The following is an 18,623-nucleotide window of genomic DNA, read 5'->3' as shown; positions in this document are numbered from 1 at the left end:
ATTTTATAGAGTAACATCAAATAAATACTGTTTCCGTATATATTAGCATTTTTTACATCTTTCAGAAGACATGAATAAATTATTTTTTTAGTTAGTAAAATAACTGATGTGAAAAAATTTATTGCCAATAATTTAAGTTATTAATAAAAGATTATTTCTATTTGCAGGAGGAATGATAACATTTTTATTATGATATGAATAGGTAATCACGATAAATACTCCAACAAATTTAAATTAAACAATTATCTATCATACAATAGCTTTTTTAAAATTCAATAATTTTTATATAGAAATAACAATTGAGCTTTAAAGCACACAATTTGAAAATTAAGTTACAAAATTAAAACTGCACACTTTCGTTATTACATACTTCTATTATTTAAGATAAAAAGTAAAAATAGCAAAACAATTTAACAGCATAGCGATTTGTTCTATTTTGGCCACTTTTTTTTTTATCTTTACAATCTCTGTTGCAGAAATACAAGGAAGACTAGTTTATGTTAAAAAGTTGCAGAATGTAGAAAAATATATATATTTTTTGTTTTGATATTTACATGTAATATGATATAAATATGTACACAGGAATCTGAAACAGTAACATCTAAATAAGTGAATAAGTACATACGTACAGTAGACACGACTTCAGTCACCCACATCTTTGTATGCTAGTTGAGTTAAACAGGCTTTATAGTTAGGCTTCTGGAACTTATCACAAGACAAATACTGGAAACTACATGAAAGCTTTCCGTCTGATAGAAATAAGTTACCCCTAATGGACAGATCATCAATTGGGCAGATGAAGTAGAGCTTATCTGCTCCTATGAGCCTAGCATAAGAAGGCAGAGTGTGGTTGCTTGGGGGGGGGGGGGGGAGGGAGGGTGAGAAGGACTACAGCTGATGAGGGGGGGAAGGAGCTTAGAAGATTAGAGGACCCTGTGTTTCTTAAAGTTGTAACAACATACAAAGTCCTGGTGACTGGAATAGTGCTATCAGCACCAACATAGCAGTCCTATGTGGGCCCATATAATTTGCTACCAGTGGACCTTAGTAAGCCACGCAACCTGATAGGAATTAGTGAATTAATTAGCATACAAATTGGCATTCAAATTTCTCTAGCTGATGTAAATGTGTGCATATTTTCTTATGAGTGCACATATTTTGATGAAATCAGCACAAACTGGTACACAGTATCAAGTCTAGAAGAAAAATTTATGAAGATATTTGCTCAAAAGTTTTAAAAGTTTGAGATAATTTTTTAAAAAATAGTCCTAATATAACAAGCCAGTTAGGCTGAATTATGTTGCATGAGCTCTTTCAACATGTATTTTACAAAAGAACTAACCCTTAAAGTATCCATACACTGGATCGGATTGGGTTACATTGTTAAATACTTTGATTACATTGGATTGGTCAGAGTGTTCTAACACGCACACACACACACTAATATTCTTTGTGAGGAAATAACAAGATTAAATCGTGAGAGTACTAGCTTTGGTCACAGATGGCTGATTCAGATGAAGAAGACTGAACAAAAACCAGAATCAACTTCGCCCCCAACTTTAAGTCATCAAAATCCAGACATGCTTGACTCTCTTTGGTTGGTTAAGTAAAAATTGTTTTAAAAAACATTAAACTACCCTGTTTTTATCTGTCTAGTTTAATCCACTAACTAGTGTCACAAGGCGGGGAGGGAGGGGGTGGACACACCCGGTGATACCATTCAAGAGAATGAAACCACAACAAAAAATAGCAAACTTTAATGAGAAATTCTGCTTTTCAGTGAATTAGTTTATTAATTTAGAAAAGTTCTATTCATCAGTAGGCACAGGGTGACACCATATAAAAAAAAAAGGGGGGGTGACACCCTGGGTTACAATACTGATAGTGAAACTACTGACTCAACTTTAAATTTACTAATATGTTTTTCCAAGCAGTCCACGATTCACAAGCTGGCTCACACTTCCACCAGCCTCCATACCAGCACAACGCTCACCTTTCACATACCTATCTACCTAGTGCTCACCTACACCTTTCACATACCTATCTACCTAGTGCTCACCTACACCTTTCACATACCTATCTACCTAGTGCTCACCTACGCCTTTCACATACCTATCTACCTAGTGCTCACCTACGCCTTTAACATACCTATCTACCTAGTGCTCACCTACACCTTTCACATACCTATCTACCTAGTGCTCACCTACGCCTTTCACATACCTATCTACCTAGTGCTCACCTACACCTTTCATATACCTATCTACCTAGTCACACCAGGAAGCTCGGGGTTTATTTTCTTACATAACAGTCACCAAATTTAAAAACAGAATTTGATTCACATCTTCATAACATTTCAACTGGTGTACACCAGTTTGTTGTACAATCACATTAAAAGAATATTAATTAAATCACTTCAAATACAGTAAAGCAAAAAATAATATTTAAAAAACCACACTAGAAATCAACAACCATCATAAATGCTGCAGGTTATTCTGAAGGACTCTGTGAAGATATTTACAAACAACAAACTTGCAGGGGAAACAACTTTGGGTTGGTCTTTTGGAGTTATCTTCCCATCAATGAACATCTACACAATATAGGGCATAGGTTTTGTTGGATGGTCTATAAATAGCCACTATTTACATTGGTTAATGTTTATGTGAGTAGATTGTAGTCTGCCTATTAATAACATTTTGGGTGGATGCGAGAAATCACAGCCAAAGTTGGATGTCTGTCCTTTTCACAGCCAAAATGGCAAGTCGGCTTTACTTTCAGAGCCAAGATGGCAAGCCTGCCTTTCTATTCTTTGCAATAACGGAAGGTCAGTTCTTTTCACAGCCAGAATGTGACGTTAGCCTTTCTGTACATAAGTAAATTGGGTGTCAGTCTTACTGTACACAGCTAAAAGGGGATGTCAGGGTTTCTGTACACAGCTAAATAGGATGTCAGCTTTTCTTCATCATGTTCTCACCTGTCTTGGTCATTGTGTTGACATCTGAGATGATCATCTGAGCTATTCTTAACGCCATTTCCTCTTCCTCCTAGAGAGCACCAAAAATAAATAACTGATAATTTACCCATTAGTTATTTCCCTTGGTATATTTTTTAAAAAGTGCTATTGCAAGTCAAAAGATATGAAACAATTAAAATTTAATTATCTGGCCTGCTATTTCTTTTAGCACATGATAATTTATATCTACAAATGTAATGTTTAAAAAATAATAAAATAATGAACTACCTTTTCTTTTTCTTTTCTTCTTTTAAAAAGTATAGGCCCTTAAAAAAAATAAACAGCTCTTAAAGCCAAAACAATCAATAGAAATAAAAAAATACATGCAAAACTAAATAGTTTTAGAGTAACATTCGTGTACTCAGAGTTACATTCATGTACTCAAAGAGCTGAAGAGCTCTTACCTTTCTTTTTCTCAGCCTCGACGTCGTGTTCAAAGTGTGAGACAAACTGCCCAAGCTGGTTGACAGACCCAAGGATCAAACTGCTGCCAAGGGAAGAATCAGTTCTATTGTAGAAGAAGGTTGAGGAGTTTCATGCAAGGCTAGTGTGTTGGTTAATCAAAGGTTACCTAGCAACAGACCCAAGGATCAAACTGCTGCCAAGGGAAGAATCAGTTCTATTGTAGAAGAAGGTTGAGGAGTTTCATGCAATGCTAGTGTGTTGGTTAATCAAAGGTTACCTAGCAACAGACCCAAGGATCAAACTGCTGCCAAGGGAAGAATCAGTTCTATTGTAGAAGAAGGTTGAGGAGTTTCATGCAATGCTAGTTTGTTGGTTAATCAAAGGTTACCTAGCAACAGACCCAAGGATCAAACTGCTGCCAAGGGAAGAATGAGTTCTATTGTAGAAGAAGGTTGAGGAGTTTCATGCAAGGCTAGTGTGTTGGTTAATCAAAGGTTACCTAGCAACAGACCCAAGGATCAAACTGCTGCCAAGGGAAGAATGAGTTCTATTGTAGAAGAAGGTTGAGGAGTTTCATGCAAGGCTAGTGTGTTGGTTAATCAAAGGTTACCTAGCAACAGACCCAAGGATCAAACTGCTGCCAAGGGAAGAATCAGTTCTATTGTAGAAGAAGGTTGAGGAGTTTCATGCAAGGCTAGTGTGTTGGTTAATCAAAGGTTACCTAGCAACCTGCTTTATATCCTAGCAACATCAACAATTTTATCTGGCAACTAGAAGGTTTAGGAGTTTCATGCAAGGCTAGTGTGTTGGTTAATCAAAGGTTAACTAGCAACAGACCCAAGGATCAAACTGCTGCCGAGGGAAGAATCAGTTCTATTGTAGAAGAAGGTTGAGGAGATTCATGCAAGGCTAGTGTGTTGGTTAATCAAAGGTTACCTAGCAACAGGCTTCATACCCTAGCAACATCATTTTTATCTGACAACTACAAAAAGGTTGAGGAGCTTCATGCAAGGCTAGTGTGTTGGTTAATCAAAGTTTACCTAGCAACTGGCTTTATATCCTAGCAACATCAACAATTTTATCTGGCAACTACAAGAAGGTTTAGGAGTTTCATGCAATGCTAGTGTGTTGGTTAATCAAAGGTCACCTAGCAACAGGCTTCATATCCTAGCAACATCAACAACTTTATCTGGTAACTAGTTTGGGAGTTTCATGCAATGCTAGTGTGTAGGTTAATCAACGTTTACTTAGCAACAACTTTATGGCCACTTCTCCTAGCAACACTATCAATAAACTCTTAGTGAACACTTCTCCTAGCAACACTATCAATAAACTCTTAGTGAACACTTCTCCTAGCAACACTATCAATAAACTCTTAGTGAACACTTCTCCTAGCAACAAACTTATAAAGCAGCCCCTGTCACTAAAAGCAACTACATCTACAACCTGAATAGGAAACCCTCTCTTCCAGCAACACTATTAACTAACTGACTTGGGAACCCCCAACTCCTAGCAACAACATAAACCAACTCACTTGTCCTAGCATCTACATTTACAAACTCACTTGGCAACCCCTCAATCTGCTAACAACAACATAAACAAATATTTATTGACCCTGTATCCTAGCAACTCCATTAACAAACTCACTTGGCAACCCCGCCAATCTTCTAACAACAACATCAACAAATGTTTATTGACCCCGGTCACCTAGCAACTACATTAACAAACTCACTTGGCAACCCCCCCAATCTCCTAACAACAACATCAACAAATATTTATTGACCCTGTATCCTAGCAACTACATTAACAAACTCACTTGGCAACCCCCCCCAATCTTCTAACAACAACATCAACAAATGTTTATAGACCCGTCTCTTAGCAACTCCATTAACAAACTCACTTGGCAACCGGCCTCTTCCACAGATCATCAGGGTTCAACATGTCCATGTTCATGCTAAAGTCACCCTCAATGGTCCCCACCTTACGCAGCTTACGTGTGTCAACGGCCAGCAGTGTGTTACGTGAGACAACACTCTCAGCACCAGTGCTGTGGCTGCCTGCGCTGTGCTCAGATGATGCGTCGCTCTCTGTGTAGGGGAGAGAGGGTTAAGATAAAAAAAATGATAAGACACAAGGTAAAAGATAACCTCGACATCAACTTGTAAGAAGGTCACCAAGTTCTTGTTCTTGTCCTTGTTTGCATGTACTTTTCAATCCAAATATGAATATGATTTTATAAAATAGGTAAAAAAAAAAAAAAATTCAGCTATTGTTATTTAAAATCATAAACAGTGATAATGATAGACTACAGGATGTAGGCTAGCTTGAAGAAAAATATAGCTTTCGTTAAAAAATTATTTAAAAGGAGCGTAGTTTGTTATTATTTATTCCAATCCATAACAAGTTCTCCTAAACATATTTACAATATTAATATAATATTTAAGGCATTTATGCCTAGAGTACTTAATTATTAGTAAAATATTTTCAAATGTTGCATTTTGGCCAATCCTAGTATTTTAAAATCTTGAAGCGAGGTCCATAAACAAATAGCCACCATTTTTTTTTTCAATGGGAAGCGTGTTAAAAAAATTTTGTTTGAAAATCTCCCTGGCTAATGAGATTTTAATTTAAGCGAGAGAGACCAAGACTTACACAGGCCATATTGTCATCTCCATTACAGGACTGACCCATGACATCCACCCCCACCCCTCAAACATAGCCAACCCCTACATTAAAAGATCCCATACCTGTTCTCTTGTGCTTATAAGGTTTAGTGGGCATATCTTCCGACATCTGGACAGTGCTAATGAGATCAGACAAGTATCTGTAGTAGACTTGACTTTTTAGGTAGTTGGAGAAATACATCTAGAGGAATATAAAGTAGACTTGACTTTTTAGGTAGTTAGAGAAATACATCTAGAGGAATATAAGCAAAGTAGACTTGACTTTTTAGGTAGTTAGAGAAATACATCTAGAGGAATATAAGCAAAGTAGACTTGACTTTTTAGGTAGTTGGAGAAATACATCTAGAGGAATATAAAGTAGACTTGACTTTTTAGTTAGTTGGAGAAATACATCTAGAGGAATATAAAGTAGACTTGACTTTTTAGGTAGTTGGAGAAATACATCTAGAGGAATATAAGCAAAGTAGACTTGACTTTTTAGGTAGTTGGAGAAATACATCTAGAGGAATATAAAGTAGACTTTTTAGGTAGTTGGAGAAATACATCTAGAGGAATATAAGCAAAGTAGACTTTTTAGGTAGTTGGAGAAATACATCTAGAGGAATATAAAGTAGACTTTTTAGGTAGTTGGAGAAATACATCTAGAGGAATATAAGCAAAGTAGACTTTTTAGGTAGTTGGAGAAATACATCTAGAGGAATATAAGCAAAGTAGACTTTTTAGGTAGTTGGAGAAATACATCTAGAGGAATATAAAGTAGACTTGACTTTTTAGGTAGTTGGAGAAATACATCTAGAGGAATATAAGCAAAGTAGACTTGACTTTTTAGGTAGTTGGAGAAATACATCTAGAGGAATATAAGCAAAGTAGACTTTTTAGGTAGTTGGAGAAATACATCTAGAGGAATATAAAGTAGACTTTTTAGGTAGTTGGAGAAATACATCTAGAGGAATATAAGCAAAGTAGACTTGACTTTTTAGGTAGTTGGAGAAATACATCTAGAGGAATATAAAGTAGACTTTTTAGGTAGTTGGAGAAATACATCTAGAGGAATATAAGCAAAGTAGACTTTTTAGGTAGTTGGAGAAATACATCTAGAGGAATATAAGCAAAGTAGACTTGACTTTTTAGGTAGTTGGAGAAATACATCTAGAGGAATATAAGCAAAGTAGACTTGACTTTTTAGGTAGTTGGAGAAATACATCTAGAGGAATATAAGCAAAGTAGACTTTTTAGGTAGTTGGAGAAATACATCTAGAGGAATATAAAGTAGACTTTTTAGGTAGTTGGAGAAATACATCTAGAGGAATATAAGCAAAGTAGACTTGACTTTTTAGGTAGTTGGAGAAATACATCTAGAGGAATATAAGCAAAGTAGACTTGACTTTTTAGGTAGTTGGAGAAATACATCTAGAGGAATATAAGCAAAGTAGACTTTTTAGGTAGTTGGAGAAATACATCTAGAGGAATATAAAGTAGACTTTTTAGGTAGTTGGAGAAATACATCTAGAGGAATATAAGCAAAGTAGACTTGACTTTTTAGGTAGTTGGAGAAATACATCTAGAGGAATATAAGCAAAGTAGACTTGACTTTTTAGGTAGTTGGAGAAATACATCTAGAGGAATATAAGCAAAGTAGACTTTTTAGGTAGTTGGAGAAATACATCTAGAGGAATATAAAGTAGACTTTTTAGGTAGTTGGAGAAATACATCTAGAGGAATATAAGCAAAGTAGACTTTTTAGGTAGTTGGAGAAATACATCTAGAGGAATATAAGCAAAGTAGACTTTTTAGGTAGTTGGAGAAATACATCTAGAGGAATATAAAGTAGACTTTTTAGGTAGTTGGAGAAATACATCTAGAGGAATATAAGCAAAGTAGACTTGACTTTTTAGGTAGTTGGAGAAATACATCTAGAGGAATATAAGCAAAGTAGACTTTTTAGGTAGTTGGAGAAATACATCTAGAGGAATATAAAGTAGACTTGACTTTTTAGGTAGTTGGAGAAATACATCTAGAGGAATATAAGCAAAGTAGACTTGACTTTTTAGGTAGTTGGAGAAATACATCTAGAGGAATATAAGCAAAGTAGACTTTTTAGGTAGTTGGAGAAATACATCTAGAGGAATATAAAGTAGACTTTTTAGGTAGTTGGAGAAATACATCTAGAGGAATATAAGCAAAGTAGACTTGACTTTTTAGGTAGTTGGAGAAATACATCTAGAGGAATATAAGCAAAGTAGACTTGACTTTTTAGGTAGTTGGAGAAATACATCTAGAGGAATATAAGCAAAGTAGACTTTTTAGGTAGTTGGAGAAGTACATCTAGAGGAATATAAAGTAGACTTTTTAGGTAGTTGGAGAAATACATCTAGAGGAATATAAGCAAAGTAGACTTGACTTTTTAGGTAGTTGGAGAAATACATCTAGAGGAATATAAGCAAAGTAGACTTTTTAGGTAGTTGGAGAAATACATCTAGAGGAATATAAGCAAAGTAGACTTGACTTTTTAGGTAGTTGGAGAAATACATCTAGAGGAATATAAGCAAAGTAGACTTTTTAGGTAGTTGGAGAAATACATCTAGAGGAATATAAGCAAAGTAGACTTGACTTTTTAGGTAGTTGGAGAAATACATCTAGAGGAATATAAAGTAGACTTTTTAGGTAGTTGGAGAAATACATCTAGAGGAATATAAGCAAAGTAGACTTGACTTTTTAGGTAGTTGGAGAAATACATCTAGAGGAATATAAGCAAAGTAGACTTGACTTTTTAGGTAGTTGGAGAAATACATCTAGAGGAATATAAGCAAAGTAGACTTGACTTTTTAGGTAGTTGGAGAAATACATCTAGAGGAATATAAGCAAAGTAGACTTTTTAGGTAGTTGGAGAAATACATCTAGAGGAATATAAAGTAGACTTTTTAGGTAGTTGGAGAAATACATCTAGAGGAATATAAGCAAAGTAGACTTTTTAGGTAGTTGGAGAAATACATCTAGAGGAATATAAGCAAAGTAGACTTTTTAGGTAGTTGGAGAAATACATCTAGAGGAATATAAAGTAGACTTTTTAGGTAGTTGGAGAAATACATCTAGAGGAATATAAGCAAAGTAGACTTGACTTTTTAGGTAGTTGGAGAAATACATCTAGAGGAATATAAGCAAAGTAGACTTTTTAGGTAGTTGGAGAAATACATCTAGAGGAATATAAAGTAGACTTTTTAGGTAGTTGGAGAAATACATCTAGAGGAATATAAGCAAAGTAGACTTGACTTTTTAGGTAGTTGGAGAAATACATCTAGAGGAATATAAGCAAAGTAGACTTTTTAGGTAGTTGGAGAAATACATCTAGAGGAATATAAAGTAGACTTTTTAGGTAGTTGGAGAAATACATCTAGAGGAATATAAGCAAAGTAGACTTGACTTTTTAGGTAGTTGGAGAAATACATCTAGAGGAATATAAGCAAAGTAGACTTGACTTTTTAGGTAGTTGGAGAAATACATCTAGAGGAATATAAGCAAAGTAGACTTTTTAGGTAGTTGGAGAAGTACATCTAGAGGAATATAAAGTAGACTTTTTAGGTAGTTGGAGAAATACATCTAGAGGAATATAAGCAAAGTAGACTTGACTTTTTAGGTAGTTGGAGAAATACATCTAGAGGAATATAAGCAAAGTAGACTTTTTAGGTAGTTGGAGAAATACATCTAGAGGAATATAAGCAAAGTAGACTTGACTTTTTAGGTAGTTGGAGAAATACATCTAGAGGAATATAAGCAAAGTAGACTTTTTAGGTAGTTGGAGAAATACATCTAGAGGAATATAAGCAAAGTAGACTTGACTTTTTAGGTAGTTGGAGAAATACATCTAGAGGAATATAAAGTAGACTTTTTAGGTAGTTGGAGAAATACATCTAGAGGAATATAAGCAAAGTAGACTTGACTTTTTAGGTAGTTGGAGAAATACATCTAGAGGAATATAAGCAAAGTAGACTTTTTAGGTAGTTGGAGAAATACATCTAGAGGAATATAAGCAAAGTAGACTTGACTTTTTAGGTAGTTGGAGAAATACATCTAGAGGAATATAAGCAAAGTAGACTTTTTAGGTAGTTGGAGAAATACATCTAGAGGAATATAAAGTAGACTTTTTAGGTAGTTGGAGAAATACATCTAGAGGAATATAAGCAAAGTAGACTTGACTTTTTAGGTAGTTGGAGAAATACATCTAGAGGAATATAAGCAAAGTAGACTTGACTTTTTAGGTAGTTGGAGAAATACATCTAGAGGAATATAAGCAAAGTAGACTTTTTAGGTAGTTGGAGAAATACATCTAGAGGAATATAAAGTAGACTTTTTAGGTAGTTGGAGAAATACATCTAGAGGAATATAAGCAAAGTAGACTTGACTTTTTAGGTAGTTGGAGAAATACATCTAGAGGAATATAAGCAAAGTAGACTTGACTTTTTAGGTAGTTGGAGAAATACATCTAGAGGAATATAAGCAAAGTAGACTTGACTTTTTAGGTAGTTGGAGAAATACATCTAGAGGAATATAAGCAAAGTAGACTTTTTAGGTAGTTGGAGAAATACATCTAGAGGAATATAAAGTAGACTTTTTAGGTAGTTGGAGAAATACATCTAGAGGAATATAAGCAAAGTAGACTTTTTAGGTAGTTGGAGAAATACATCTAGAGGAATATAAGCAAAGTAGACTTGACTTTTTAGGTAGTTGGAGAAATACATCTAGAGGAATATAAGCAAAGTAGACTTGACTTTTTAGGTAGTTGGAGAAATACATCTAGAGGAATATAAGCAAAGTAGACTTTTTAGGTAGTTGGAGAAATACATCTAGAGGAATATAAGCAAAGTAGACTTTTTAGGTAGTTGGAGAAATACATCTAGAGGAATATAAAGTAGACTTTTTAGGTAGTTGGAGAAATACATCTAGAGGAATATAAGCAAAGTAGACTTTTTAGGTAGTTGGAGAAATACATCTAGAGGAATATGAGCAAAGCAGACTTGATATTTGAAATACAACTAGAGGAATATAAGCAAAGTAGACTTGATATTGGAAATACACTAGGGAAATATAGGCAAGCATACTTGAAATACAACTATGGAAACATATACTCTCCCACATAAAGATATAAAGCCCATATATGATGTGAGTTAAAATTTACACACAAATATTCTTGTGGTAACCAAAATACCTTCTCTAATATTTTCAAGACAATATTCTTGGCTTTAACAAAGCAGTCAGGTAGAGGTCCACCTTCCCTGCAGATATTGCCTTCAATCTCAAACCTTAGTTTGTCATCAAAACCAACTGGGTGTGTTGCTTGCAGGGAGAAGTATCTGGGGGGACAAAATATACAGTGAGAGGGGGGTATCTGGGGGGACAAAATATACAGTGAGGGGGGTATCTGGGGGGACAAAATATACAGTGAGGGGGGTATCTGGGGGGACAAAATATACAGTGAGATATGGGGTACCTGGGGTGGGGGGGGGGGGCAAAATATACAGTGAGAGGGGGTGTATGGGGGGACAAAATATACAGTGAGAGGGGGTGTATGGGGGGACAAAATATACAGTGAGAGGGGGTGTATGGGGGGGGACAAATTAGAGAAGGTATTGGGGGGGGGGGGGGCAAAATATACAGTTAGAGGGGAATTTCTGTGGGGACAAAATAGACACCTCTAAGCCTTACACCCACCCACCAGTAATCCTTATACCCCCCAAGTGCCAGCCTTACACCTCCCCACACCTGTCAGCCTTATAACCCCCATCCACTTCTAAACCTTGCACTTACCCATCTCCAAGCCTTACACCTCCCCCCCCCCCCCACCTGTCAGCCTTATACCCTCCCCCCCCATCCACTTCTAAGCTTTGCACTAACCCATCTCCAAGCCTTACACCCACCCACCTGTGTGCCTGACTAACCCAAACTGACCTGTCATATATAACCATGGCATCAACCTGGGCCTGCTCTCCATCATACTGACCACCTGTGATGGTCAGCTGTTGCTGAAAGTTGTCAGCAGCTAGCCACAGCTGCATTAAGTCACTGGCCCCTTCTTGTTCTATAAACTGATCAGTAGAAAACAATGGGGTCATGTAAAGGTATATCAATTATTTTAGTGTCATTATAAACTGATCAGTAGAAAACAATGGGGTCATGTAAAGGTATATCAATTATTTTAGTGTCATTATAAACTGATCAGTAGAAAACAAGTGGGTCATGTAAAGGTATATCAATCATTTTAGTGTCATTATAAACTGGTCCATAGAAAACAAGTGGGTCATGTAAAGGTATATCAATTATTTTAGTATCATTATAAACTGGTCCATAGAAAACAATGGAGTCATGTAAAGGTATATCAATCATTTTAGTGTCATTATAAACTGATCAGTAGAAAACAATGGAGTCATGTAAAGGTATATCAATCATTTTAGTGTCATTATAAACTGATCAGTAGAAAACAATGGAGTCATGTAAAGGTATATCAATTATTTTAGTGTCATTATAAACTGGTCCATAGAAAACAATTGGGTCATGTAAAGGTATATCAATCATTTTAGTGTCATTATAAACTGTTCCAAAGAACCTTGTTTAAATAAGCATGCTTTTTTTTTAATTTACTGAACAATTTCTGGAAGAAATCTTTTGAGGCAAGGTGTAAATTATTTTCTTAAAATTAAATATAATTTGATGAGCAATTTTTTTACCCCCCATCACTGCAAGAGCCATTTTGCACCTTGAGGTTATTATGTCCTATTTGGTTAAGAGTAAAGCACTCTATTTATTTTTTTCAATTGTGAAAAACTTTTAGTATTTAGAATAAGTAGTCTCTGACCTTTGAATGTTTTACTTTTAACTGTCTAAAATAAGATAAAAATGTCCCCTTTTTAAGTGAGAAGTTAAGAGGACCACCTTACCCCATACTCAATGACTTACCGCCATGAAGTATTATTAAGCATAGTAACAACTTCCCCCCTCCCCCCTCATATTAAAGGACACACCTCCATTAAGTAACATAAGGCATTTTGACTACCCCCCCCATACTAAATGACTCACCTCCATGAAATAACATAAGGCGTTCTCATTGAGCAGAATGTCTGGCAGGAAAACTTTTTCTGTTGTCAAAACATGGACCTGGTGCCGGCAGTGGAATTCACTGTCTTTGAAAGACTCGTAATACCTGACCAAAAAAAATTGGGAATTTACTCTTTGAAAGACTCGTAATACCTGACAAAATAAATTGGGAATTTACTCTTTGAAAGACTCGTAATACCTGACAAAATAAATTGGGAATTTACTCTTTGAAAGACTCGTAATACCTGACAAAAAAAATTGGGAATTTACTCTTTGAAAGACTCGTAATACCTGACAAAAAAAATTGGGAATTAACTGACTTTGAAAGACTCGTAATACCTGACCAAAAAAAAATTGGGAATTCACTGTCTTTGAAAGACTCGTAATACCTGACCAAAAAAAAATTGGGAATTCACTGTCTTTGAAAGACTCGTAATACTTGACCAAAAAAAATTGGGAATTTACTCTTTGAAAGACTCGTAATAACTGACAAAATAAATTGGGAATTAACTGTCTTTGAAAGACTCGTAATACCTGACCAAAAAAATTTGGAATTAACTGTCTTTGAAAGACTCGTAATACCTGACCAAAAAAAATTGGGAATTAACTGTCTTTGAAAGACTCGTAATACCTGACCAAAAAAATTGGGAATTAACTGTCTTTGAAAGACTCGAAATACCTGACCAAAAAAATTGGGAATTAACTGTCTTTGAAAGACTCATAATACCTGACCAAAAAATTGGGAATTAACTGTCTTTGAAAGACTCATAATACCTGACCAAAAAATTGGGAATTAACTGTCTTTGAAAGACTTGTAATACCTAAAATAAAATTGGATATTCACTGTCTTTGAAAGAGTTGTAATACCTACAAAAAAATTTGGGAATTCACTGTCTAGTACCGGATAAATGAAACAAGTGGTGTAGTACAACAAGCTGATGATACAAGGATGACTTACTCTGAATCAAGTTTATTTAACACAAAGTTCTGACAGGAGATGAAACACTCTGGGTCCACCTCACCATTTTCTTTACAAATTTTGCCTGGGGATCAAAAAAACTATGTTGAGTACAGATGGCTATTGAAATACATTTATTGTCAATAAAGTTGAATGCTAATGCAGAATCATCGTGGTCATTATGGGCACTGTTTTGTGTATGGGGAGGTTTTAAGTAAAAAATTAAAATGTATCATTTTCACTTTCTTCTACATGATGGCACAAGCCTCAAATAAAAACATTTTAAATTCTGACAAAACAAAACAACAATTGTATTAATTTTATTTTAATTAATTTTAATTAGGCCCCTAATGATTAAGCATATTATGCTTGACTGAAAAAAAGTAACTATTTCTATATGTGATAGTTTTCAATCAAAATTTTTTTATCATTATAAAGATACTTCAATTTTACAACATACACATTTATCTAGCAATAATATTCAGTAACAAATTCCATACTCAAGTGAGATCTGCTTTTATATATTGTTACTGGTTTATAGTAAATAATTTTCTTAACACATAAAACCTTCTCATAAAAAAAAAATTTACTAATAGCTTCAGCACGTAGACTGTCATCCACTCCTATTGGTTTTGGTGCATCTTTGGCAATGTAATTAGAAAATATGGTCACAGCATCTCTCTCTATACCTGTAAAAATAGAGATTTTGATAGAATTAGAAAATATGGTCACAGCATCTCTCTCTATACCTGTAAAAATAGAGATTTTGATAGAATTAGAAAATATGGTCACAGCATCACTCGTTATACCTGTGAAATATAGATTTTCATAGAACTAGAAAATATGGTCACATTCACAGTATTTCTCTCTATACCTGTAAAAATATAGAGATTACTCATGTTGGGAAAGTAAGGGTGGCTGGGCATAGTACTCCTGAGCACATTATCCCTTTATGCTGAGTTTACGAAACATATGAACTAATTGATTTGCCCAGTGAATAACTAGGTCTAAAAGGGGAATATTTACTTATACTCTTTATACAGAAGTTTTTGCTAATGTCATCTAAATAGAAATTATGTTCCTTCAATTAAAATAAAACAATCAAATTTACACATTTGTGATAACAAGCAATTCATAGAGAAACACTGAAGTCAAATTTATATGTATAAAAAGAAAATACAGAAACATAAAAAGCAACATTCAAAAGCATGTTACAATAGTGCTTACTTTTTTTAAGCTTTGTCCCAATGTCTTCACTGCTGCTTTCTGAAGGTGTTGCTTGGTCCTCTAGGCTTTCATTCTCTAGCACCTCATACTGCTGGGAGGGTGAAAGTTCATGGTTCAATACAACATGGTTGCCACCATCCCCATGGGTTGTCACACTTAAGGAAGTGGGCAAGTTCTTATCACAGATTTTAAGTACCGGCACCGAGTCTGACACAGACTTTTCTTGAGGTTTGTTATTTAAGCTGGTGTTTTCTTCTAATTCACATGGAGACGAGTCTTTGAGTTCCTCGTTGGTTACAATTATTTCACTAGATTCTGTTGTTTGTGAAACTATACTGTCAGGTTGCGAAGATTTTAAATCTGTACAATTTTCAGTTTTATTTTGATCGTGCTCTTTAACTCTAATCAGGTGCAGGTCCCCACTTGGTGCATCCGTGTTGGGTGAGGGGAGGGAATTCACGCCAGGAGAAACTAGGCTAGAACCTGAACTAGAGTTATCCGCCCTATTGCTGTCACTGAGACAGCGTCGTTTGTGAAGAGAGCTTTTGGAGATGCTCTGCAGAGAGTGAGTACGAAGGCGCATAAGTGTCGAGGCGTGGAAAGACTCTGCATCGCACCAGAACTGTATGATATGCTCGGCTGCCTGGCTTCGCATGAATGATTTGAAACATGATAAGGCATGCTTGTCGCGTAAAATCTCCTGCAGCGTTTTTGACAGCCGAGAAGAATTTCTCAGCGGTGACTCCAGGGCCCCTTCAGGTATATCTGTGTAGTAAAAAAGTAAAATATTTATTGAAGGTGTCAGTGGATACAAATTTAACTGCGTGGTTAGAGCTAGTTTAAAAGTTTAAGAATAGCAGTTTTCATCAAAGTAGCATAAAACTGCACCATTTTTGTGCCCCCTTCAGGTATATCTGTGTAGTAAAAAAGTAACACATAAATTATTTACTGAAGGTGTCAGTGGATACAAATTTATACTGCGTGGTTAGAGATAGTTTTAGAATAGCAGATTTCATCAAAGTAGCATAAACCTGCCCAATTTATGCAATTGGTAAAGTTGTCAAAATGACAATTTGTAAGTTGAGTCAAAATGACAGTTTATACACTGACAAATTGTACCCTGGGTCACAAGAAACTCAGCCATAAACTATCTACATTTGATCTCAGAATGGCCAGACTTTTTATATAGTAAACTGAGTGAAACAGAGAAAATTTAAGTCTGCTCTACCCATTATACAAATCCAACACAGCTGACAACAATACAACAAAACAATACAACTCTGCGTTGTGCAGTCTATAATCTAATAGTCTAATCATGAGAACACCAGTGTCATCTGTTTTAACATTGTCACTAACCTTGACCTTCTTGAAGAACAGAATCAGAGAGTATAAGTGTTTTAGGCCTGTGCTCCCATGGAATACTTCCATTGTGGAGATTCTGTGATACACCTGACATTGACACAACAAATAGTAAAAAAAAACATCAAAATACTGATAATAAAAATAATGGTTTTCAAAGTGAAGTAATCTCATCATTAGGGTTAACTGTATTTACCATGTTATAACTAAATTCAACCATGAGAAAAACAGTATAATTTTTGACATTGTAAAAAAAAATACAAACTGAATTATTTTTTCCAATTCCACAACAATCTACCAAAAGTCAAATGCACATTATACAAGTAAGTAGGCCTAAAAAGAAATTATGCACTAACCCATATCATTTTCATCCCCCCATGAGTCTGGTGATGTGGGTGAGTGTGGAGAACTTTTGTTGGATCTGTTGGATGGTGTTCGTATCAGCCCTGACCCAGAACTTGGTGACTTCGCTTTGCTCTCAGCTTTAGATACAAAATTTTTAGTTAAAACCAAGGGTAAGAATAGGCTAAAACTACATTGTTAGACTTAGAGAATGAGCTAAACATGTTCTAGATCTATAAGTATTCTAATTTAGTAACATGATCTGAATTTATTCATAACTCATAAACTAATATCAATAAAAAATTAAAAAATAAAGTAGGCCTAGGGCCTACGATTTTTAAATTTTAAAAAAGAATAAATTATAAATTATAGGACTAAGTGTGATCTTGATGACTTTATTTCACACAGACAGACTAGTCACAAAAGCTGGTACATTGAATAATTTACTACATAGAACCTACGCCTAGATCTCTGTATGTTTTATTAGATTTTGAATTTAGGCTACAACTGCTAAGATTTAAGATCCTAAGTCCTAAGACCTAAGAAGAAGAGTGAGAATGCCGAGAATGGGCAACGCCTACTCCCAGGACCTAATTCACAGGGGGGTGCTGAGGCTAAGGTTAAATTACATTAGGGCCTACTATTTTTGTCTTACAGGTTTTGCGTCGAAACAGTGGCATTCTAAATCAGCTTCAGCATTCCAAAGAAATAAGCCTTTATTGATTTCTGATAATAATGTTAAACTAACATTGTGTCCACCGTTTGTTATCGTGATAATTTTTTTTTTACTTTCAAAACGGAAGTTACAATTTAGAGTTAGATCTTGTGTTTATCAACAAATTTAAAAGTATCACCGGAATTTGATATTATTTTTTTAAAGTTTCGCGAGTTTCATGCTTAGGCTAAGTTGTTTAATAAATATGCATAGATCAAGATCTATGCCTATCTACAATAAATAAAGATTTCGTTTCAAAACAAAAACCTTATTTATTATCTTCACAGATGGTGGCGAGGTCGGAAAGGGCAGCTGTTTCTCAGTAACGAATCAAGACCCACCCCCCCCCCCTTTAACTTTAGGATTTCCAATGTATAGCCTAAATACTATATTGACTACGGTTCTACGGGATTGTACACGTATTAGATCTATAGTCTAGACTATATAAAAGAATATTCCAGTTTTATCACCCCGACCCGCTACAGTGTTATTGTATTATTTTACATAGACCACGAAACCTCATATTAAAATAGGCCTATACAATTTCTAGAAACCCGCCCCTCTTTCGCAAAACGCGACGTAGCATAAATTAAAAACCTGAAAATCAAAGTCAGTGTTTTATAAAATAACTCTATTCCAGCTCTACCCCATATAACACAGAATTACAAAATAATAATCCACGTATAGCCTATGCCCTGCCTATCGTGTTTTAGGCCTAAATCAAATACCCGATTCCTAAACCGCCAATATTTTTTATTTTATTCCAATTTACTATATCTATAGCCTAACAAATAAAGCTTAGATCTACATCCGTGTTCTTTAGTTAGTTTTCTTTTG

At 35.1% G+C, this 18,623-nt stretch overlaps 1 protein-coding gene across 5 annotated transcripts; it reads right to left on the bottom strand.

The window, feature by feature from the left end:
* Positions 1–962: 962 nt before the first annotated feature.
* On the bottom strand, positions 963–17,861 carry LOC131931901 (A-kinase anchor protein 10, mitochondrial). Of its 5 annotated transcripts, none has more exons than XM_059288735.1 (14): positions 17,727–17,861; positions 17,086–17,211; positions 16,727–16,819; positions 15,371–16,135; positions 14,734–14,832; positions 14,144–14,228; positions 13,168–13,291; positions 12,043–12,179; positions 11,303–11,447; positions 6,163–6,280; positions 5,316–5,502; positions 3,415–3,494; positions 3,239–3,276; positions 963–3,041 (listed from the first exon to the last, which is right to left on the bottom strand). In XM_059288735.1, the coding sequence occupies exons 1-14, from the start codon at positions 17,749–17,751 to the stop codon at positions 2,946–2,948; spliced, it is 2,118 nt and encodes a 705-aa protein (XP_059144718.1). In that variant the 5' UTR covers positions 17,752–17,861; the 3' UTR covers positions 963–2,945. The 5 variants fall into 5 exon arrangements, with proteins under 5 accessions (XP_059144718.1, XP_059144715.1, XP_059144716.1 ...); XM_059288732.1 differs by having other exon boundaries at positions 964–3,041; positions 3,415–3,518; XM_059288733.1 differs by having other exon boundaries at positions 964–3,041; positions 3,415–3,497.
* Between the last annotated feature and the right edge of the window lie 762 nt (positions 17,862–18,623).

Source organism: Physella acuta, unplaced genomic scaffold (assembly GCF_028476545.2).
Source record: "Physella acuta isolate Inbredline_101_S28 unplaced genomic scaffold, ASM2847654v3 ptg002051l, whole genome shotgun sequence".
NCBI lineage: Eukaryota > Metazoa > Mollusca > Gastropoda > Physidae > Physella > Physella acuta.
The sequence above is the reverse complement of the archived record's forward strand: the minus strand, read 5'-3'. Positions and strand labels throughout refer to the sequence as shown.

What these genes read in the sequence shown, in the direction of transcription:
- LOC131931901 (XM_059288732.1), bottom strand. Translation starts at nt 17,751, where the DNA reads ATGCCACTGTTTCGACGCAAAACCT. An exon ending in TTAAATAAACTTGATTCAGA is followed by an intron (nt 13,292 to 14,143) that starts GTAAGTCATCCT and finishes TTTTTTGGTCAG; the next exon opens with GTATTACGAGTCTTTCAAAG. An exon ending in TGGAAGAGGCCGGTTGCCAA is followed by an intron (nt 3,519 to 5,315) that starts GTGAGTTTGTTA and finishes CTTCTACAATAG; the next exon opens with AACTGATTCTTCCCTTGGCA.